Source organism: Geospiza fortis, unplaced genomic scaffold, assembly GCF_000277835.1.
Source record: "Geospiza fortis unplaced genomic scaffold, GeoFor_1.0 scaffold633, whole genome shotgun sequence".
NCBI classification, from domain to species: domain Eukaryota; kingdom Metazoa; phylum Chordata; class Aves; order Passeriformes; family Thraupidae; genus Geospiza; species Geospiza fortis.
This window is the reverse complement of record NW_005054531.1, coordinates 25,799-49,712: the sequence shown is the minus strand read 5'-3', so window position 1 is coordinate 49,712 and position 23,914 is coordinate 25,799. Positions and strand designations below refer to the sequence as shown.

The following is a 23,914-nucleotide window of genomic DNA, read 5'->3' as shown; positions in this document are numbered from 1 at the left end:
ATAGAAACATGAGGAATTGCTTGCACACAGTCATAGAGATCCAGGAAAAGAACAGATAATAACAAGAAGAGATAATTTGCTGTTATGGTTCATTCACATCTGCTTGGCTTGGCAGCTTGTATTTTACTTATGGGAGGAGTCAGTTAATCATGTTGGGTATTGGAATACATAAACAATAATTCTGAATTAATCTGAGTTGCCTCAAATTCCTTGAGCCAATCTTTGTTCATCCACTGTGGCTTGGTACAGTTTTAGTTGTCTTTATTACTCCTAGTGTTTCCTCTTCTGAAAAAGTGTATTTTTATCTGAGAGTGGCTTTTAGATGTATGGGATCCACCAAAGGCTTTTCAAATGAGAGAGAGAGGACACGTTTTCAGTGAGTGCTTGTGATGGAGCACAAGGTTGCAGGGGACCCTTCCAGGTCAGCCAGATGGACACCTGGCTCTCTGCAGTCAGGCTATTTCCTGATGGTGCCTTTCTTGAACTTCATTAAAGTCCATTATAGCTTGAAGACATTTTTGCTTTTCAGTTACTTTGTTCCAAGACCCTCTGTGACTCTCCAGCAGTTGCAGAAAGTGACTTTCAGCTTTCCATTAGAAGCTTTCCATTAAAAGAGTTAGATAATATTTGCCTTTGGCACTCAGACTGTTTCCCAGAGATGTAAAAATTGCATTAAAGAGATGAAAATTCCACCCTAATGTTGTAGAACTCATCTCTTGAAGTCTGGCAAATAAATGTGGGACAATTAACCTTTGCTTTAGTGACAGCTGAGTTTCCTGAAATGGGATAATTGCTGAAGTTCTGTTAATGTGAGGCTGGCTCACTGCCTTTCTGCAGGGAAAGAAGGGCTGGAAACAGAGCAGTGGAGCATTTTCTGCCTGGGAGGAATTTCTGCTTGGTTTTTTGCCTAAGAAAATGTATTTTGCATTCTTTGGGGAGAGGCCTTCCTTAGCAGCTGAAATCATTCCCCTTTAGATGTCATTACTCTGAAGGAGTGGGGGAAGTAGGTGGTTTTATTATATGTCAACCTAAATAAAAAATAATTTAAAAAGATTACTCTTAGAATAGGTATTCTGCCCTACGGCCATGCTTGTATTTCCTAACTGGAATTGTGCAGTTCAGCATTGAAATTGAGTGATAAATAAAGCTATTTAAGGGCCAGGGTACATCCCAGTGGCTGGTTCCATTGCTGAGGGGTCTTGCCCCAGATACCTTTTGGATGGATGCCAGGTTTGTGATTTTGCTGGAACTTGCAGGTCTTCAAAGCCACTGCAAATGCTGGGACAGCAACATTTGCAGGGAGAGTCAGTGAAGCAGCACTTCAGCTGAGCCTGGGCAGGGCTGTGTGGAGCCTGCCTGGGCTGCTGGAAATGGATCCTGGCCTTCCCCCTGAGCGTGTGGTTTTAATCATCTTGTCTGTCTGCTGCAAACTGCTTTTGCCTGCAGTGTGTTGAAGCTCCTGGCAAATGATGGGAAGCACTCATGAATAAACAAATCAAATTCTTTCTTCAGTATTCACCCCCCACCTGTCCCTGCCACAGCCCTGCTCAGCCAGCCTGGGGCTGCAGAAAGCATTGAACCTCCTGAGTGAGAAATCATTTCCTGAGAAGATCCCTGGGCAGGAGAATTGCAGCCTAAGCCCTTCTCCTTGGGCAGAGACAACTCACTGCTCTGCTGCCAAAATCCCTGAGCTATTTCAGTGCCTGAGACTGAAGCCTTGCTGCTGGAAAGGCGTGCAAGGTGTCATGAAATGTGAAAAACACCAATCACTTGGTTTTAAAATTTTAGAAGTTTAATAGTAATAAAATGGTTACAAAAATAGTAATAAAATTAGAGTAAAAATTTGGACAATTAGGATTAGGACAATACGAGACAATAAAAACAAAGAGTTAAGGACGTCCGGGTACCTTTTCTGGGCAGCATAAGCCTGAAAAAGGACCCATAATAACGAAGAATTAACCCTTTAAAGCAATAGCCTGTTGCATATTCATACACCTCATACATGATGCATAAATTCCATTCAAACACGGGATTCTGTCTGGTCAGTGTCAGCTTCTTCCTCTGAATCCTGACGGCTCTTCAGGGCTAAGCAAGGCAGGAAGAAGTTTGTTTCTTCTGATAAGAGGGCAATAAATTCTCTTTCTCTGAAAGACTGAGGTGTCCTGTGGCTGCTACCTCGGTGCAAGTCCCTTTTTTAAAAAAGTATCTTACATAGCATAGTTTCTATTTTAACATTATGTTATAACCTAAAACTATAATTTAACACACTACTTAAGAAAATTAATACAGCATCACACTCTAACATAACACATATCATATTAATTTTAATATTTGCCAAAAGCCAATCATAAAATACACATTTTTCACATGAAGGCCTTTCTCAGACAATCACCCGGCATATTCCCTTATTGCTAAGCAGGCAGAAAAGAAGGAAGGATCCCATTCTGTAGTTGTACCAAGGCAGGATTCTCAGTGTTCTACTGCCTGCTTAGAGCTCCAGCAATTGCTGTGTCATGCTAGAGAGTGCAGCAGAATGGCAGTGTGGGATGATGGATCTCTGTCCCTGTGGAAGTTTGTGACAGGCAATGGGAAGTGCAGTGTTCCAGCTGTTTGCAGGATTCAGGAGATAAGAAAACATCTGGGACTCCTGGTCAGAGCTCTTTGCTCCCTGTATGGGATTGTTGCTGGAAAGGGGCTTTTTACAGGAGTGTGTAGATTCAGGATAAGGGGGAATGGCTTCAGACAGAGTAGGGTTAGCTTTGATATTAGGAAATATTCTTCCTGGTGAGGGTGGTGAGGCCCTGGCACAGGCTGTCCAGGGAAGTTGTGGCTGCCCCAACCCTGGAAGTGTTCTGGGTAAGGTTGGACAGGGCTTGGAGCAACATGGGATAGTGGAAGGTGTCCCTGCCCATGGCAGGGGTGGAACAAGATGAACTTTAAGGTCCCTTCCAACCTAAACCATCCTGTTTCTATGCAGTGAAGCAAAGAGGGAAATAAATAGCCCAAAGCAACTGCCATGCCCTGCTGCCACATTAACCCTTAGAGGCTCTTTGTGCACACCCTCCTAACCATTCATTTGGGCTGAGCCACTGCCTGGCCCTTGTCTGCTTTATCTGTAGTTAAATGGGAGCTGTAAGTGGAGTGTGGTGGAGCAAACTGTGTTAATAACACAGGCAGACTTGGCATTGGAGCCAGCCCCAGGAGGAGATGCTGTAATTCCAGGCTTTCCTCTTACACCACCTCCCTAGGATATTATTTTCTTCCTGGTGTCTGACAGATAAATGCACAGAAATGTCTTGCATCAGCAGTGCTGTCAGACTCATTGCTGTGCAATGCTGACTTGTGCTGTGGGGATGGGTAGGCACAAAGATCAGTGGTTGGATGAAAAGAAACTATAAAAATTCCTGTAGCATCACATAGGGAGGGCTGGCCTGTAATTCCTGGCTGTCTGTTTCTCCCCTTACCTTAAAAGCCAGTTCTGGCATTCTCAGATGACATGGTATTTATTCAATCAGATAAAGCTGCTGATGGCCAGGTTGCACATGGAGATAAGTTGTATTTACAGATAAACCTGACCACAAGCCAGTTCTCCACCTTTCACCAGCTGCTGAATGCTGGCCCTGGCTGTAGCTGGGACACAGCCCCAGTATGTGATGGCGACTTTTACCCCCTTGCATTATTTCAGGTGGTCTGTAGTAGCTGGATCCTCATCCTGTGCCTTTGCCAAAAGCACCCTCTGTAAATCAAGTATTATTGTACAGTGATTTTCAATGCTAGAAGAGCTAAACTGTGCATGATGGGAAATCACAGCTCCTGCCTCTCTCAGCTTGGGTGGAAATAGGATCCTTTAGTGGGTGGATGAGTATGGGGAGGAGGAAATAAACCCAGCCATTCATCCCCAAGGAAAGGATGATTGCTCCAGTTTGCAGGCTGGGTAGAGCCTGCAGGCACAGCTCTAACCAGAGCAAGCCACACTTGTCCACTAAAGGTGATTACCAAGTTCCTGTTGGCATCACTCAGTAGCAGAGTGGAATAAGCTGATGTGCTGCACACAGAGAGTACTTGAAGGTCCTCAGAGTGTGAAGCAAGGGTCCTGTGTGTGCTCTTTTCCCCCAGCCCCTTCCTTCCTCTTCCCAGAGGAGAGCAGCAGGAGTCTCAGGGCTCTGCTGAGCCTGTCCCCAGCACAGGACACAGGAGCTCTGCAGAGGAGGTTTGTCCCTGTGCTGGGCACTTTGTGTTCCCACCTCACCCTCTGCTCAGCAGCCCTGTCTTGTGGAAACACTTTGAAAATCAATTTAAATGGTAAATTAGGATGTTAAACAGAAAGGACAGTGTTATCTCTGGATTTCTGCATGGGAATATGATCAAGCAGGTGTCTCAGCCATTGCTGACCCCTGAGTGTGTGTGACATGGCTGGGGACAGTCCCTGATGGCCTGAAAGGCACAGAGAATTTTATTTTTCTGTTCTTCCTGAACAGTATTGCAAGCAGAGCAATGCCCACAGGCCATAGGGTGAGGGCAGCTCCCGAGAGGTTCTTGCTTAGAGCAGGAAACTGCTGTGGGATGAGCAGGGCCATGAGGAGCAGAGAGCAGACACAGGCTGGAGGGGGCATCACTCTCAGCAGCCACACTGAGATCTGTCCTGCTGCTCATCTGGTAAATAGTTTAAATGATAATTTAGCTCTGTTGAAGACAGTGTCAGGAAGGATTAGCATCATTGTCTTTTCAGCCCTGGGATACTGATCTGCATCCCATTTTGTCCATTTGATGGGATAAGCACAGTAAAATGTGATGTCAATGATACTACAATCAGCAGGGAAGGTGTGTGGATGTGCTTCCATGACTGCCTGGTGCTGCTCTGACTCACCAGTAGATACAGACCTGCTGAATATTCTCTAAATATCCTTGGCTTCATTTTGTTGTGAAGGTCAAGCCCTAGACTGTCCCTTGAAGCTACTGGGGATGTTTCATTGGGGAAGGGATGAACTAACTCAAGCTGTGTGCTGCAGCCTCCCAGGACTTGAGGTTGGACCCAGACTTCAGAGCTGTGCTGTTTAGTCCATAAAGGCACAGTTATTTTTAGTCTAGGAAAACTCTTTTTTCCTTTACATAAGCAATTTTTTAGGGATTTAGAATTGGTAAATCTAACATTTCTACTCTAAAATACACAAACTCAGAGTTTTCTGGCTCTGTTTTCTGTAGGAAAATAATACTGTGTTGATACCTTTTAATGTTCATTTTATTATTAAGAAAATGAGTAACTGCAAGTCATTCAGGATAAAGCTGCAAATTTAATTTAAAATTTATTTTTAAGCTTTCTTCCTTGAATTTAGGCGTTAGGAGAGATGGGCTATAAAGGTTTAGATCATATGCAGATTTACTCGAGGTATGAACCTTAAGAATCACCCTCCTCCTTTTCTATCTTCCTTTTCTCAGCCCAAGTGTCCACGTGGGAGTGTTTAGAGCAGAGGCAGCTGCTGCTCAGTGCCACACACTCTCAGAGCAATGATCAAAACACAGCTCCCTGACTTGCCCTCCTTGAGTGTCCTCAGCAAGCTGCAAACTTTAAGAACTTAAAGTGTAAATTCAGGAGAAAAAGGTGTGATTTATTCTTATTTCTCCGTGGTGGGGGAAGAAACCTGTGCTGGAGGATGCCTGGCAGTGAGCTGAGCCCCACTCCCATGCAGTTTGTCAGCACTGTTGCTGTAGGAAGTGAAGATAAAAGTGGAACACCTCTATTTTGAGCAGTTTCTACATCCTGGGAGCAAGCTGAGGAGCAGGGAATGCTTTCCTGGCTCAGCTGTGCTCTTGCTGTCATGTCCCAGTATTGCCCAGAACTGTTGGAAAACCTGTCAGTGCAGGTCATGGTTCTTCAGGCAAGGCAGGTATGAGCTGTGCCTGCAGGGCTTAAAATCCTTTGTGGCCTCACAAGTAACTTGGTGCAATTAGTTGACACCTTGAAATATATTTCAATTATATTTACTTCTAGGCAGGCAGTCCCAAAATCACTTTGCAGTTATTGGAAAGACAAATGCTGGGAGAACTTGGTGTGAGAACTATTCAATATTGTTTCCATTTTTTTGGAACTTCCAGAAGGAGCTCTTTTTAGCTGCTTTATGCTTGGTTGTTGTTGTTTTTCCCAAAACAACTATAAAAGCAATGACATTTTATGTTTGGTAAAATATAAGATGTTATTGCTTTTATAACAATTAGATAGAACTCGGTGTGAGAACTATCTGGTGATTTCATCAGATCTGAAAAAGAAAATAAATACAGATGTCTGTCTCCCTCTTTAAATACCTGTGCCAGCTGCAGTCCCCTTGTGTCAGTAGAAGTGTGGCAGCAGCTCTCTGACCAACACACAACTTTCCCAGTCATCATGCTGGAAAAAGGCTGTGAGAAGATCAGAGAAAAAAATGAGAAACAATTCTTAGCTTGCTGCACCTGTTGTTGTGAACACATGGAATGTGTTATAGGGATTTGTTTGCCAAAAGGTGGTTTCTTAATTAGTGATAGTGTTTTAATTAAAGGACCAGTCAAGCCCAGTTGTATCATAACTGTCTATAAAAACAATGGGTTTCTTAATAAAAACAGAGATTGATCAGCCTTCTGTGAATCATAGAGTCTATATTAATTATTACCTGGCCGGGGGCCTGTTACTACACAGTGCTGGCATCTCTAATCCTCTTATCTAAACCTCTTCTCTCTGAATATCCTCTCTCTGGCAGGTCAGTGGCACAAAGACAGGAGTGGTGCACCTCACGTTGGGCGCCAATAAAAATGCGGTGTTACAGTGATAGGTGCTGCTGCCTGTCCCCTGTCCCCAGCAAGCCTCTCCTGTGGAGAGCCAGGCTGAGTTAACATTCAGGCAATGCAGTCAAACCTCCACTCAACACTCACCACAGCTGGCTCAGTGATAGAGGCAGGGAAGGCTGTTTTTCTATTCCAGCAGAGTAACACAGTCACCAAAGGACAAACCCGGGGAAAATAGAAAACCCAGGTGGAGCAGGCAGCTTATAAAGGGGAAGGGGTGGGGGCAGAGCTAAGGGCTGGGCAGAGGGGCCTGGCCTCCAGGGGAAGGCAGGTGGCCACCAGGGGTACCAAGCCAGTGACAGGGGAAGGAGAAACCAGAGGAAGTTGTGACACCAAGTCCATGGGAGACTGTTTTTCCCTTTGGGAGGGATGACTCTGTGGTAAGTAGTTAATGTTTCCAGGGCTGAGGGCCTGGGGGTTTGACCAAGGGGGGACAGTTCATGGGATGCCACAAGTGCTGCCATCTCTAATGCTCTTATCTAAACCTCTTATCTCTAAACATTTTCTCTAAAACTCTTCTCTCTGAACATGTTCTCTCTGCAGGTCGGTGGCACAAAGACGGGAGTGGTGCGCTACGTGGGAGAGACGGACTTTGCCAAGGGAGAGTGGTGTGGAGTGGAGCTGGATGAGCCCCTGGGCAAGAACGATGGGGCAGTTGCTGGCACAAGGTACTGGCTGCTCTGAGCCCCTGCACACCTTCTGGGGTGCCTGGGGGGGCAAATGCCATCAGCCCCAGGAGGAGAGTTGATGGGTTTTTTCTTCGAGGTAGGTCTTACGAGCTCTTAGAGGAACCTGTCAGACTTGAGATAGCTTAGCTACTTGGAATGGCATAAAATTAGTAGGATGGCTTCTGAGATAGTGCTGGAAACAGAAAAGTTTTAATAAATGGTAAAATAACAAAGCTCTTACAGAGAAACAGTGGGCTGGGGACAAGAGGTTCTTGCTCTTGCTAAAAACACTCTACAAAAGTGATTATTTCTTTTGTTCTCTTCTCTTTTTACTTAGGGAGGACTTTTTGGCTTCTGTCTAATTAGGTAGCCTTAGGTTTGAGGTGAAGTCTCAAAGGTCTTATGAAGTGTCTTTTTTACCAATTGAGAAGAGAAACTTCTGGGCTTTTTTTTTCTTTTTTTTTAAGGAGGCAAAGGCTAATTTGGTCACTCTATCAACAGGAGCCACATTGCTACAGAGAGTTAGGGCTGTGCTTGGTTGGACATTGTGGGCTGGGAGGAAGAGTCTAATTTTAAGTCTTTTAGGTTTTTGGATAGCCTTGCAGGGAGATCAATACAAACCTCATCACTGGGCCATTTTAAAGCAGGATCAGATAACTTCTGTGAAGGAGGAACCTGAATGGCTTCAGGAAACAGGAGAAAGTAGGGAGAGAAGATAACTTACAGTGAGATTTAATTTTTGCTAGAAACTGATTCTGTTGATTGTATTAGCTCTGCTTTCTACCACACATTCCTGTCACAAACTTTCTTCTTGTGCTATGTCACGCTGTCAGAACTGCAAAAGACAAAGATTTTACTTTCTATTCTTCTCACTTAATGTTTTATTCTGTTTTTTCTGGGAACAAATTTCCAGAGGACTGAAAGAACAGTTGGTGGTTGTTTTCTGTCCCTGTACTAATTCTGCAGTGGGATAGGTGTCTGCTGATTGATCTTACCACCTCTGACTCCCTAGGCACCTCCACTCTTTTATTTTCCAAAAAAGCCCTTGTTAGTATCTATAAAAGCAGGCAGAGGCATCTCACAGGCTTGCTGGGAAGCTCTTTCTGTTCATGTGGAATTTAGTTAATGGAATGACCCAGGCCTGGTGGTGTTCAAATCTGAATTATACAGCAGCTCTGACCATGCTTCAAATACAGGTGCAACTGATTCCTTGTCCTACACAAGTTCCTTAAGTTAGAAATACTGTTGGTTTCTTGGAGCTTCTGAAGGCAGTCTGGCTTTAGAGGTGAGATTTATCTTTCACAGAATTAACTAGGTTGGAAAAGACCTTTGATATCATCAAGTCTAACCTATAACTTTGAAACTGAGGAGCTAAGAGTTCCTGCCTTGTTAGATCTTAGGTTCTGTAATAAAGGTTTCTTATGTTGGGTCAGCCTTTTTTTTTTTGTCCAGCAGCCATGTGCTTTCATTCAAATGAACAGAAAAGCTGTCTTGTTCAATGTCAGGGCAAGAAAGCAGTAAATGATTGGCAGCAGATGGCTGAGTTTCAGCCTGTTCTCAAAATAAAAGAACCAGGATGGCAGAGAATAAATCATGGAGTGAATGCAAAGCTCTGCTTTCTTTATCATACAATTCAAACTATCTGGAAGATTAATCTTCATGGTGCTCAGGAAGTATTTATTGCCTCTGTGCATGTGGAAGGTGTGAAAGGCAGATGTGAGTGTAGTACTGTCTGCCTCTCATCCTCATACCTCTGTTGCTGTGGTTTGGAAATCCACCTTTTGGAAGTCATCTGTCTTCTGAAACTGCTGCATCTTGGCTGAGGCTGTTCTGGTGTGTGCCCTGTCTGCAGAGGCTTCTCCTTTGTTCCACACTGTTCAGAGCAAAGCTGCAGCACTGTCCATGTCTGTCCTTGTGAGCCTTCATCCAGCCTTTGATTTTCTTGTGGCAGGTGCCCATTCAGCAGCAATAGTTTGGAGAAGCTTGCACAGTCAAACCAACTCCCTTGGTGCATGCTGGCACCCCTGAGTGCCTCCCCTGTATGCTCTGGCAGCCTGGAATTCTTGAGGCTGTGCTGATCTTGTCCTGCCAGGATCAGCCTGGGCAGAGGCTGTCCAGCACTCTGCAGCCTGTGCTTTGGTGATGGTTGCCATCTAGTGAGCACTGGCCAGCAAGCCCAGCACTGCCTGCTGCAGCTGCAGCAGGAGAATAAACCCAAAACTGGAGCTCAAGGCACTGAGGCTGGTGGAAGCAGCAGAGATAGCACAGAGCCTTTGGTGACATTGGTGACATGAGTTAGTGGTGAACTGGCTGAAATTTGGGGTGGATTATCTCTTTTTCTGGCCCAGAGATGGGGTAAGTGAGAGGTGTTTTAAAAACTTTTATTCTATTTTCAGTCTCATGAGAAATGTGAGACAATACAGATGTTATAATTCACACTATCACAATCAGAAGCCAACTATATCTTAATTACAATACACTGTAAGTATTTCTTGGCTTATCAGCTTTTGCTACACCATGCTGTAAATGCCTTAAAGCTAATAATCTAAAATTACCCCTCATGGGTCTTACTACAATGCATCTTTCATACTTCTATTTCTCTCAAGTATCCAGTCTTATTTGTAAGGCCATCCTTTGAAACTTTTTTCTTGCTCCATTTCTCTCTCAGCAGTGTCTGTCCTGTTCCATGGCATTTCTAAGTCAGCATTCCTTATCTCAAGGTTTGCACACAGATGTACACTGTGTGGGATTTCTGTCAGGCTTCGAGAGTTCTCTATGAATCCATTTCCCACAGTGGCACAGTGATTTTCCTGCAGGTTCAGGTGTGGATATGCACCAAGGGCAGGCCCTGGGGCTGGGCTTTCCCAGCAGCTGTGGCTCTCCAGTGGAGGCTGCTGCAGGCTGTGGATCAGTAGCAGTGGCCCAGGGGACAGGGTGTCACTGTGGGGAGCCCCTCTGTGCATCAGATGGTGCTGATGTGCACTGAGCTTTGCTGCATCTGCTCTCTTGTCTGCACAGGAGACTGCAGAGGTGCTGGTGTGGTTTGGTTTGGTGTCAGTTCCACAAAGCCAAGCCAGTTCCATGCACTCATCTCTAGTAATTTAAATTTACCTGTTTATTTTATTGTTCTCCCTTCTCCCTCTGCTCCAGTCAGAATCCTTGCTCACTAAACTGCCCAGACCTTTTACTTTTGCACTCTTTGTCAGCCTTGGACACTGAAGATTTTTCCATCTATTTCAACATTTCCTGTGCTGTTTTCCACCTGCAGTTTGCATTGCCATCACTTTTCTGCCCTTTTTCCTCTCTGTAATGTGAGTACTGAGCTCCTCCACACTCAGTGAGAGCAGCTCTTGGTTTTCATGTAGATTTTTTTTTCTGCCAAGTGGTTTGGACCCAATTCCTGCTTCTGAATTATAAAAGTTAATTGCAACCACTTTCAATCTGGACTGAAAGAAAATGGGCAGACATAGTGATGCAAGTTTGAACTTGCTAAGAGCTGTCAGAGGCTTTTAAGGGAATTAACATTTGGGACTGTTGTGCAGCCACAGTACCAGGCTGTGCTTACAGCAGGCAGAGCTGTGGAAGGGGCTGTTGGCCTGCCTGTGCCTACTGGAATTTGGGAAAATGATGCTGAGCAGGGCTTTGGCAGGTTTGCAAGAGGACAGCCTGTGGTGTGGCTGGTTTTTAAAACCCAAGGGCCTGTGTTGGCAGGAAGTCAAGGAGGCTGAGAGATTTGGGGTCGTAGAGGGGTTGTTTAAAGTTCGTTATAGAAAAAAACATGGATCTGAGCTGATGTTTAAAATTTAATTTTATTCTCATCTGGCTGGAGATCAGGCTGTTCCCTGGCCTCCCAAGCACACAGGGGTCTGCCTGTGACACAGCTGTATGGCTGCCAGCTCTTAAAAATAAAAGGGAGTTGGGGAAACAGCTGCTCACATCTGGAGAGAGAGAAAACTTGTGCTAGTAAAACTGGATCTGTGTAATTTAGTCATTAGAACCTGCTTTTTTATATTAACATAGGCCAGATTGTTTTATGAGCCTGTATTTAGTCCTAGTGTTGCTGGGAGGCCTGTGAGGAAGCTCTTAGAGGAGCTTTTTGTGTTGGCTGCTCCCCTGGCACTCAGGGACACCATGCTGGAGGTGATCTGGTTTTTCTTGCTGCAGTGCAGCTGGGCAGCAGCAAATGAACCTTGGCTTTGCCGGTCAGCCAAGGCCCTGAGGGAGTTTCCAGGGTTTGACACTGACTTGTGGCTCGTTTTTATTCTGGAAGAGGGCTCTGGAGACACAGAATCATTGGGCTCAGTTGTGGAAGAGACCATGCACTGTAATTATCTGGTCCTCCCTTTTCCATGCTTTCATCTTTCCAAGTTTGATGGCATAGGAAACAGTTTCTCTGCCACCCAAAGGAGGTGGCACACGCTGGAGTTTGCCGTAATTGTATTTTTAGCTTCAAAGGTTTGAGCTGCTGTTTTGGGAGGAAAGATTTTTACCCTGTGGAACATTTATACAGAGCTGTGTGATTCACATCTTTTTATTTGAGAGAGTCACAGGGTGGTCAGGTTGGAAGGGACCACAGTTGGTCACCTAGTCCAACCTTCCTGCTCAGGAAGGGTCATCCCAGAGCACATGGCATAGTATTGTGTCCACAAGGTTCTGGAATATCTCCACACTTTCTCTGGGCAGCCTGTTCAGGCCTTTTTAGCTGGGACTTCCAGCCTGTGGCCTCTTGTCTCATTGCTGAGCTCACAGAGTAGAGCCTTGTCCATCTTCCGACATCTCCCTGCAGACACACTTTACTACATCAGTATCCTCAAAGCAGGGTAAAGAGCACACCCAAGTTTTGGGAAGGCTGGTTGTGAGGAAGGAGTGCCTGTGCTGTGGCTGTGTTTATGTTCTGGGATTTGTGCTCTCCAGGCTACCAGCTGTGTCTTTCCTGGCATCTCACCAAAGTGCACAGCAGCTGGTGCTTGGCAATTACCTCAGGTCCCCCTGCTAAAGCACCACAAATGCAAACATGGAGATTGCCAGTGCTGCAAGCAGGAAAGAAGAATCCAACTGTTTGTACACAGGAAAGTAGTTGTTTAGCCAGGAGAAAAGGAGACTCAGAGGTGACCTTATCATTCTCTACAACTCCCTGAAAGGTGGCTGTGCTCAGGTGGGGCTGGGGTCTTTCACCAGGCAGCACTGACAGAACCAGAGGACACAGTCTTATGCTGCATCAAGTGAAAAAGAGGTTGGATGTTAGGAAAAAGTTTTTTACAGAAAGGGTGATAAAGTGCTGGAATGGTCTGCCAGGAGGGGTGGTGGAGTCCCCATCCCTGGGTGCGTTTAACAAAGCCTGGATGTGGCACTGGGTGCCAGGGTTTAGCTGAGGTGCTGGGGCTGCGTTGGACTTGATGATCTTGAAGGTCTCTTCCAACCTGGTCATTCTGTGATTCTGTGAAACAATTCCACAGCAAAGCACCCAGAGATGAGCTGTGGGTTTTGTACTGCTTGCCAGTGCCATTCTGCAAGGCTTGGGTGAGATGGCTGCTCTGCCTCTTCTCACTTGGTGCATCTCCTGTATTCCAGGTATTTCCAGTGCCCACCCAAGTTTGGCCTCTTTGCTCCCATCCACAAGGTGATCCGCATTGGGTTCCCATCAACCAGCCCTGCCAAGGCAAAGAAGAGCAAGAGGATGGCCATGGGGGTGTCAGCCCTGACCCACAGCCCCAGCAGCTCCTCCATCAGCTCCGTGAGCTCTGTGGCCTCCTCGGTCGGGGGCAGGCCCAGCCGCAGTGGGCTGGTGAGTACCTGCTGGGGGTCTCTGCTCCTCACTCCACCTTTGTGACCCAACTTCACAAAACAGGAGGGTTGGGGTTTTCTTCCAGTGCAGCTGCTCCTTCACCATTCATGGAGTGAGGGGAATGGAGTGTGGGGCTGTCACTCCCCTCACAGTTGTCAGAACCCAGGACATTGCTCTGACTGCCCTGGAGGACTCAAGACCCTGGCAGGGAGCTCAGAGACCTTGGCACAGAGTCACAAACACCTGTGCCTTTGATTTTACCCCATGGAAACAATTACCAACTTGTGTGAAGAGTTACAAGCCACAAGAGTTTGAGTAGAATGTTAGTGAATTTATCACAGGGTGAAAATGTAGAATTTTGGGGATTTAGAATGGGGGTTCAGGAGGCAAGATGGAGGAATCTGGGTGTGTCCTGTCCTCCTCCTTCTTCTTCTTGTCCTCCATCTTCTGCTGGGATGGTGACACTTCTGGATTGGTTTAGAGTAGAGACAGACTGTCTAACACAGGTCATAGGAATTGGAAAATTATTGTAAATAAAGTACACGTAGTTTTTAGTATAAAAAGATAACACTGCCCCGAGGGAGTCAGTGTGCCTCAACCCGACCTGCTGGACAGATCTCAGCAGGGCACAGAAAGAATGTAATAGATAGGAGAAAAATAAACAACCTTGAGAACCAGAACAGAAGAATCCTGACTCCTTCTTTGGCTGCCAGGCTGGAAAATGAGACTGTCTGACACATCTCAGGGTTGTCCTGACCACAGAGACTCCGAGACACAGTCTCCCTCCAAGTAAGGGACACCAAGCAGCTGTGACCATTGAAGAGCCTGAAGTGCAGTTTGTAGTGGGATGAATCTCAGTTCTGCTGTCAAGAGCAGGTGTAGAAGGGATCCCTGCAGAAAAAGGACACTGCTTCCAGTCTCACATGGTCATGCTGCTCCACTGAGCAGCTGTGCAAAGCTCCTGCTGTGGAGGGTGACAATGTCCTGGGTCACATGCCTGGGGTTTTGGCAGGTGCTCAAGCAGGCAGAAAGCAGAGCAGGCAGTGATCCTATTAAAAGTTCTGGCTCTGCTGTGGTGCTGCTGCAGAACACCCACGGCCCTCTTGGCTGGGGACAAGGGTGCAGTGTCATTCCTGGGAGTGCATCAAATAACCCCAAACTGATCTCCACTAGATCTCAGTCTACCCAGCTGAGCTCACTCTTTGGGATTTCATCAGTGCAGGCCATCAATAAAATGTACCTAAGAAGGCAGGTGATAGAGTGCATGATAATTTTCCCTGACCCAGTTCCCACCCCATGTTGTGTCCTTTGGGAAATGCTGTGTTCACTGCATTGCAGAAGAGCAGTTGAGCTTGTGAGCATTGTCCAGATATTTCTCAGACTTCACCTCCCCTGTAGGGCCCAGAGCTGGAGCTGCAGCTCTCCTCAGCTGAATAAATGATCATTAGGTGAGCAGCATTCCAGGTTTAACCCGGGACTTCAGCTGTTCTGGGCTGGAAAGGACACAGCTTTACCCTGTCACTGACATACTTTATTAAAATACTTTCGCTAGGATTTTTCTCCTGAGAAGCTGGGAAGCCTCAGAAAAGAAATGTAAACAATAACTATCTGATGGCTGTGCAGTGTGGTCTGGAGATGGTTTACCAACAGGTGCATCTTTGACTGGTCTCATGTGAATTGTTTTTAATTAATGGCCAATGACAGCCTGCTGTGTCAGACTCTCTGGTCAGTCACAGGATTTTATTATTCATTCTTTTCTAGCTTTCTGATGTCTCCTTTCTCTTTCTTTAGTACAGTTTTAGTATATAATTTTCTTTTAATCCCAGCTGACAGAGACCTCGTCTCGCTATGCCAGGAAGATCTCTGGCACCACAGCCCTGCAGGAGGCCCTGAAGGAGAAGCAGCAGCACATTGAGCAGCTGCTGGCAGAGCGGGACCTGGAGAGGGCAGAGGTGGCCAAGGCCACCAGCCACATCTGTGAGGTGGAGAAGGAGATTGCCATCATGAAGGCCCAGCACGAGCAGGTAGGGGGTGGTAGCTCTCAAATGTCCGAATATTTGATATCCCCCAGAAGTGTCAGATCATAATGTTACTGATTTATTTAAAAAATACGGATATTGATCTAGTACTGATATCCAACAGTGACGGACAAAATCTCTTTAACAGTTTAGAGTCAGAAAGTGTGTGTTTATTGTGGGATAGCTCCCAAATACACACTGCAATTTACAGGTGATTACAGAGCCCTTTTATCTATACAACTATTGAATACCCAAAATACAAATGCATATTCATAACTTTGGTACATCTCATTCCCCACTTCGTATGGTAATTAGTCCAAAAGCCATTAAGTATGAGTAGTTTGTTCCTTGAAATGGGTCAGTGGTTCCTTTCATGGGGAGGGGTCCCAAAATGAGGAAATAAAGGAAATCTTCCTCATTCTGACCTTTCTACCTTCTCAATGCAAATATGACAAATGAACCCTTGGTAGAACTCCCATTCCCCATCTTCAATTGGTTTCAGAACAGAGGAGGCCTACAATTGTCTTATGTTCCTAAAAACTATTTATCAGTTTCTATATTCTTTATAAACCCAGCTAACCAAACATTGTGTTGACAAGCAATCAATTATTAATTAACTACTAACTCTTAACTTCATCAAGGCCTACCCATTTACTTTAATTAACTCCAGTAAAACTTATCTCTAACTAAAATCTTAGCTCCTCTAAAATCTCTAAATTCCTTCAAGTTTATTTCTCATTACCACTGTGTGTGAAACTGGGGCTCTGAATTTCTGCCTTTTCTGTTCTAAGGTGTGTTATAGTTGCCTCTTTGAGCCAGGTCTTATAAGCTCTCTGAGGTCTATAACACACCCAAGATGGCTTAGCTACCCCTAGAAGCATAAAAATCAGCAAGATGGCATTTGTTGCAGTGTTAGAAACAAAAAAAAGTTATATAAAAGGCAAAATAACAAACAAAAAAACCCCGAGCCAAGTGCCAAGGATTCTTGCTCCTGATAAAACACTTCACAAAAGTGATTAGTTTCTTTGTTCGCTTCTTTTTCTAGTAAATTTCCCAAACAGAACTTTTTAGCTTCTGTCCAGTTAGCTATCCTTAAGTTGAAGTGAAGTCCCCATGGCCTATAAAGTGACTTTTTCACTTAATCAAAAAGAGAAACTTCTGAGCTTCTTTCCTTTTTGAAAGGACAAAAATTAATTCTGTCACTCTGTCAACAAAAAACCCATTCCTATAGAGGCTCTTCCTCCACCCTCCCAGCATCACATGTGCTGTCTCTGCCCTGAGCCAGGAGCAGGGAAAGGACTGTGCCAGATCAGAGGCACCAGATAGTTTGTGTCTGCTGGATCAATACATTTCAGTGCTGAAATGCAAATTTGTTCCCCTCAGCCACTGAACCTGGCTGTGGCTGGGACTGCATTGCAGTGATTTTATGGTGCCCAGTTCATATGGCACTGCTTTCCCACCAGAGAGGATGTCTTTGTAACACTAATAAAGGCAGGAAATCTGGAAGGAAAACAGGCTGAAGATATTAGGTTGGTGTTTGTTTGTTTGTTTTTTGCACAAGCATTTGTACAGAGGCTATTTTATGTATTAAAACAGTTAAAGAGGGTTGTGTTTGTGCTATTTGTCAGTATGTGGTTCTTCATTGTCTGCTGCTGTCCTAAATTCTTTACTCATGCTTTTAAAGCCAAGTGAGCTACCTGGGAGCAGGGATGGCACTGTATGTTTGAGTGATGGGTCACACCTGCCTGTCAGAAATGCAGGAGAAATTGGGAAATCAATTGCAAGCTGACATTTTTCTTGTGTATTGTGTTTTCCAGTAATTATCAGTAACAAATTAATTAACAGAAGTCTGAAATAACCTCTTGTGCTTCATGACTAGGGCTGGGTTGCACTGGCAACCTCTGACCAAATTTTCAGAACTTTTCAGGTTTCAAGTTCTTAACTGTAATCAGAGCTGGAGTCTCCAAAAGGGTCAGGTCAGAGAGGCACTGAAGGATGGATCCCTTACAGCTGCTGGAGATGGAGCAGTTTTTGTTGTCTTGATCCCTACATCCTGAGCTCTTTGGAAAATGTGCTCTTGCCACAGCATCCTCTGAAACAGATCAGACTTTCTGTTCCCTGGTTCTGACCCTTTCTTGAGCAGCTTTGTGCTACTTCAGACAAGGCTAACTTTGTGTCTTGGGCTCATTTTTTACTCCAGTATGTCACAGAGGCAGAAGGAAACCTGCAGCGAGCACGAGCCTTGGTGGATGGGATGCAGAAGGAGAAGATTGAGCTGCTGAACCAGCTGGAAGAAAAGAAGAGGTAAAGCAGGAGTGGAGGGGTGTGAGGAGGTGAAGTCATGTGTGGACAGCGCTGAAGCCTTTGGGTGGTTTTGACTTAAGGATACAGTGAAATAAAAATTGGGTCATAAACAGGCCTGTGCACCTTGGGCCTGTACAGCCTCCTGTACAGCCTGGATTTGCTGAGGTCCCCTTCCTCCCCTCCATCTGTGATGGGCTGATCTTGAGGATGATCTTTGTGAGGAAGGGAAGCCAAACTGGAGTGCAGCCTTAGTGCAGTGTGATTCACAGGCCCCCATCCATGCAAATCTCCTGGTGCACACATTTCCCCTCTGGATCAGAGTGAAGATCTGCAGGTCATTCTTGGAGTCCAGGTACTCCATGTGTATAATTAAACTCTTCAGTGGGACTAGAAAAACATTTCTGTGTATTAAATAACTGAAAACAGTGTTGATTTCAATTATTGATGCCCCTCCTGAGGATGAAATGTTCTTTCATGCCTAAGTTTCCCCATAGTCCTGGTAGGCAGCTGATGTTCCTAGCTCTAGGAGGCCCTTTAACCCCAGACAGCTGAGTTTTCCTCTAAATATCAACAGATGCCTCCCTCCTCTAATTAGAGGAGGTTTAGACAAGGAAGCTTGTTTATGAACTTAGTTATGTACACTCTCAGCTATTTTTATCTGTAACAGAATCACAATCCTTACATCTGGCTACTAACTAAACATCCTCAGCCTTTTTCTTTATAATCAGTAAAGAGAAAAAGAGGGATGAGTCTAGCAGAAAATGGAATTATTTTCTACTGTTACTGGCTTGTGTCTTCCAAAAGAGAAGAGTTTCCTTGGCATGTCTGTGTTAATGTGTGTGGTTTTATTGCATTTATGCATGACTGGCCTGTAAACTCTGTGGGGAAGGCTCTTCTGTCTGCCAGGGTAGCTCACAGTTCCCCACCCTCTGCCAAGGAGGCAGAGGATCCCATTCCCTTGGGATATTTTGTATGGATTTGGCACAGGAGTTGCCCAGTGCTTGGATAACAAGGTTTAAATAATCCAGTGAAACCTGGTTGTGCTTTGTTTGTTTTCAGGATCATGTGTCACAGAACGGTAATTGTGTGTCTGAGGGGATGCACTTTACAAAAAGGCCACTTTTGTGTGTGGAAAGCTGCTTGAAACTGTCCTGTTCCATGGGGCTTGCTGCTCAGTTTCTGCTGAGCTTTTCTATCCAAAGGTGGTCTGAATCCCTCCCAGACTTTGATTCTGCAGGCCATGATGGGATTTTTTAATATTGGGTTGTTACTCTCATATTTTCTGAAAAATCTTTTCACCAAAATCTTTTCTCCTAAAAAGCTGAGAAGCTTCAGAGAATTATCTAATTGCTTCTCCTGTGTTTTGCTGCTTTAAAATGTAGTATAGAAATTGTTTATCCAACATATAAATTGTTTTTAATTAATAACCAATCACAGTCCAGCTGTGTCAGACTCTGAAGAATCAGTCACAAGTTTTCATTATCATTCTTGTTAAACCTTCTGTCTATATCGTTCTCTTTCTTTAATATAGTTTTAGTATGGTATTAATATAATATAATATAATATAATATAATATAATATAATATAATATAATATAATGTATACTAATATAATATAATATAATATAATATAATATAATATAATATAATATAATATAATATAATATAATATAATATAATATAATATAATATAATATAATATAATGTATACAATATGATTAATATAATAAAATATAATAATAAAATATATATGTGATTTTTTGGGCAGCTTTTCCATTTGTTGGCAATGACCTCTCCATTGATGGTTGCAGTGGTCCATAGAACTTGGTTAACAGTGGAAAGGCTGATGTGCAGTGGCTGCTGAGACAGAGGTGCTGAGCTGAGAGTTCTGATTGCTCTGTTTGTCCCTTCTGATTGCTCTGTGTGTCCCTTTCCTTCCCCAGGAAAGTGGAGGACTTGCAGTTCCGGGTGGAGGAAGAATCCATTACAAAAGGGGATCTGGAGGTAATTCCTTATGATCTTGCCAAAATGTGGGATCCAGAGTTGCAAAAATTACTCACTTGAGTAATTTCTGCCACTTTTTGCTCCCCTCTAACAATACTTTACTGATGTGCTGTGTGATTTACTGCTGTGAGCTGTGAGCATTGTTCTTTGGTGTGGTGCCCAAGGGCTGCTCACACCTGGGGCTGCTTGGAATTCATCTGTCACTCTGAGTTGCCAAGCCATGTGAAAATCTGTGTCTGAATGTGTTGAACTTACATTTTTCCACCCTATAAATTAATTGACAGTTCAATTCCTGTCCCTGTGGTGTCCTGCTCTCAGCAGCTCATGGGCACATGGAGTCTCCTGCCTGGATGCTGTTTTAATTCCAGCCAAAATGCTGTGTGTGCTGAGGTATCCTCATGTGGAATTCACTGCCTGGAGTGTGGGTTTGGCACTAGGTTTTGATAATATTTGGGTTTTTGAATCCACATCTTTTTCTCCCCTCCTTCAGAGGTTAAATGAGGCACATAAAATACAGAGCCATCTGAATATAAAGGGCGTTTATGTCGCCATCTGTGAATACATGTACAATGATATTTTGCAAGCATAAAACATGGGTTTTTTTAAAACTTCTGTTTCTATAATTTGTACAAAACTTGCAAGCCTTGCTTTATTGTAGGGAAGGGCAGAAAATCCTTAAAACCCTGCCCCTGGGAAGGGCTGTTGCTCAGGGATGCTGTTGCAGTGAACATTGTGCAGGCTGAAGGGATGTTGGGATGAAGTGATGTTGGCCCTTGAGTGGGAGGCTTTTCCATGGGGAAAAGGGAACAGAAAATCTTTCTGTGGAAGCAAGGCTCTGCTCTCCAAATGTAAATCAAGGGAGTTTTCTGTCTCTTTAGCTGCAGTGCCAGGTTAGTAACAGCCAGAAATGTCAAGGGCCCTGCTCCTGTGCTTCACTGTCACTCATAGCAATAAAAGCCCAGGAAAATGGGAAAACTAGGAAATGGATATGTTGCTGTGGCTGTGATCCTGTTGGCATAAACCTCTCTTCTTCATCCAGAAGCTGAAGGAGATGTTTGACAGGGTGTAAATTAGCAGTGCACTGCTAGCAGACCTTTGTGGGAGCACAGCAAGTGCAGTTTCTGCCTGTTGTGTGGGAGCAAAATCAGATTTCTGTTCATCCCTGAGCTGACAGCTTTCTCACAGTGCCCTAGGGAAGGGTGGTTGGTGCATGCATCATTCCCTTTGAGAGCAGTGAATTGTCCCTTTCTAAGCTCCAAGTGTTTAAGCCTGGCTGTGTAATTGTGGCAGTGGGACCAGGGTTGGTATATTTGGATTTTTTTTTTTTTAAGCCACCATGATGATAAGCTGCTATGGCTAAAGGCTCCCATTCTCAGTTTGGGACTCACAGTCTTGGATTTAATTTTCCTTTGGGCTGAGAAGGAATTGTTTTGCAATGGGGATGTGGCCAAGCTTTCAGCAGGACATTATGGTCCTGTCCTCACTTCCATGCTTGTCTGTACAAAAGGACAAATAATTTAGGAATGCTTGATTTCCCCTGACCCAGGGAACTGGCATTCTCTCTATGAGCCCAGCATCAGTCCCAGCACAGGCTCTGGCAGAGGGCTTGGCTGGGGCCAGATTTTACATCTTGTCTGCCTAATTTGCATGTCCAGACTGAATGATTGACCCACTGGAGTTAATTCTCACCTTCCTGCTGTTTTTTGTGGAGACAGTTAAGCTTTCCAGAAGCAAGTAATTAACTGGAAGAAAAAAATGTGTTGCTGGCCTGAAGATACAGAGAGATCAAGGTTTTGGACTTTGATAGAGCAGCTGTGGATTTAGCCCTGAAATGTAGTTATGAATTCAGCCCAGTTTTGATCCTGCTTGGCAGCTGATGCTGTAGTGATTTGGGAGATGAAAAACAAATGCAGGAAAAGCTTTCAAGAGCTTTGAAAGATGAAAAGCTAATGTAGGAAAAGCTTTCAGGAAAGACTTTTTGTGGTGGAAAACCATGGTTTACAGGAAGTATTATCCTCATCAAGGAACTCTCTCGTGCTCATCTCCTGCATCCTGCAGCATGCCTTGAATGCCAGTGGGAAGTCAGTTTATAATTTGTGAACAGTAATTTAAGGCTAATAGCTGCAAATAAATCTGAAATTAATATCTGGGCTTCCTCAAAGTGCAAGAAAACTTTGGATGTGAGGTTGTGACTCATACTGGCTAGTACTAGCAAACCAATTTACACCAAATAATGAAGGATTGAATGTAAACCTAAAATTTAAGGACTGTAAAACAGTTAATCTACTTTTTTCCATGGTTTTTTGTTTGTTTTTTTCCCCTCTATTTTAATATGTTTTTCCAGAGTTGGAAAATAGCAGAATTAATAGATACTGAGCAAGAATATCTGGTGGGACTGAGAGCTTGATTGGGCACTTGTGTAAACCTAGAGAGAATCTCTTTGACAAGTCCAGAGATGAGTTTTGTAATAGGTCAGCAAATATCTGATGTGCTGCCACCAGTTAATTAATTGGTATCAACAGATTTCTTTTTTTTGTGAAATCAATTCTGGAGCTCCCTCTCGAGATGTGAATCTTTGAGCTTTACAGGGAGCAGAATTAATTTTATTTAATTAATTAAATGCCTCTTTTTTTTTTTTAATTAGGATGCAATAAGCCAACCTCTACACTTAAGTTATATTATTTGGGGCTTTGATAATATTTGGGTTTTTGAATCCACATCTTTTTCTCCCCTCCTTCAGGGGTTAAATAAGGCACATAAAATACAGAGCTATCTGAATATACATGGCAGTTATGTCACCATCTATGAATTCATGTACAATGATATTTTGCAAGCATAAAACACGGATTTTTAAAAAATTTCTGTTTCTATAATTTGTACTCAACTTGCCAAGCCTTGATTTATTGTAGGGAAGGGCAGAAAATCCTTAAAACTGGCTCCAATAGAAAGAGGGGGCAGGAAATAATTACATGGAAAATGAAGGGCAAAAAATGGGGGTAAAAATGATTCTGAGCAGGTTTGTTTGCTTTTTTGCTAGATTAATTTTTTTAAATTTCATAGATTAATTAATTCTAAGGAAAATGTGGGTTTTGTAAGCTAAAAAAATGTGAAGGCCAGAGTGTGCATGCACCTTCTCATCTCTCCTCTTTTATTGATAGGGAATTTTACATGATATTACAGTGGTGGTTGTGAAGTGCTGAGCTTTGCTACAAAGTGCAGCTTTATGATATTTCAGCTTTAAAAGTGAAAGGCACTGAAGCAATGCCCAGAGCCAGTGCTCCTGGATTTGGGTAGATAACATGAACTTCTTGTGCTTAGCTGAATCATTTGTCAAAAAAAAAAAAAAAAATAAAAAACAACCTTGAAAACAAACCACCAACCAACCAAAAATCTCAAAACCAACCAACCAAAAAAGTTCTGTTTTCTTGTGCCAAAATTAGTAGAGTCTTACTGTACAGAAGTCATTTTGAAATTCATGTCAGGCCTGCTTAAACTGAAAGCACTCATTTACAGAACAGATTGGGATCTCAATTCCCTGATCAGTGCAGTGTGTTTTTTGTTTTACAACATGCCATGCACAGTATGACCTGGGGTTTTTTCCCCACTTAGTGTAGGATTCTCACTGTCTCCAGAGCAAAAAGAGGATGGGAACTTCCAGCTCTTTTCAGTCTGCCTTGTGACTCTTCTTGAGGAAAAACGTGGAGAATCATTGCAATGTCTTTGCACTGTCTGTGTATACAAGGGCCTTGTATGGTGGGAGCTTTGCTTTTTAGGAAGTGCCTTCAGCTGATGCAGGAAGACTCTGGAGCAGGTTTCTAATGCAGAAGGATGTTTTCCCATCACAAATTCAGTTTTCTTGTGAAGAGCCACTACCAGTACCATGTAAAATCCCGTAGGGACCGTTTCCTGTTTGGTTGGATTTTTCCTCCCTGTCTGGGTTTTTATTCTCTTCCTGTTGTGAACAGCCTTTCCTCGTCTTGTTCTCTGGAGATGATGTTGCAGCCTTCTCTCTCCCTCCCTCTCTCTCTCTCTCTCCCTTCCCTGCTCCCCTCTCCACTGTTCTTTTTTCTCTCTGTGTGAGCAGACTCAGACGCAGTTGGAGCATGCCCGAATTCGGGAGCTCGAGCAGAGCCTGCTGTTTGAGAAGGCACAGGCTGAAAAACTCCTCAGAGAATTAGAGGACACCAGGGTAATGCACCCTCACCTGCCCTGCCTGCAGACAGCGCTTGCACTGCCCTGGTGCTCATCATGCCTTGCTTTGGGTTTCTTTCTTTTGGTTTTTGTGGGGTTGATTGATTTTGGCTTGAACTTAAGCTTCCTTGA

At 44.0% G+C, this 23,914-nt stretch overlaps 1 protein-coding gene across 2 annotated transcripts in view; it reads left to right on the top strand.

Annotated features, from left to right (window-relative positions):
* The window catches only part of CLIP2 (CAP-Gly domain containing linker protein 2), a 60,567-nt gene that overhangs the window by 19,387 nt on the left and 17,266 nt on the right, over positions 1-23,914 (top strand). The window contains exons 3-8 of one of the 2 annotated variants that reach the window (XM_005429198.2): positions 7,357-7,481; positions 13,053-13,266; positions 15,093-15,290; positions 17,485-17,588; positions 19,531-19,591; positions 23,676-23,780. In XM_005429198.2, coding sequence (XP_005429255.1) covers positions 7,357-7,481; positions 13,053-13,266; positions 15,093-15,290; positions 17,485-17,588; positions 19,531-19,591; positions 23,676-23,780 — 807 coding nt within the window. The remainder of the gene's footprint in view (positions 1-7,356; positions 7,482-13,052; positions 13,267-15,092; positions 15,291-17,484; positions 17,589-19,530; positions 19,592-23,675; positions 23,781-23,914) is intronic. The other variant, XM_031063785.1, reaches the window with a different exon arrangement.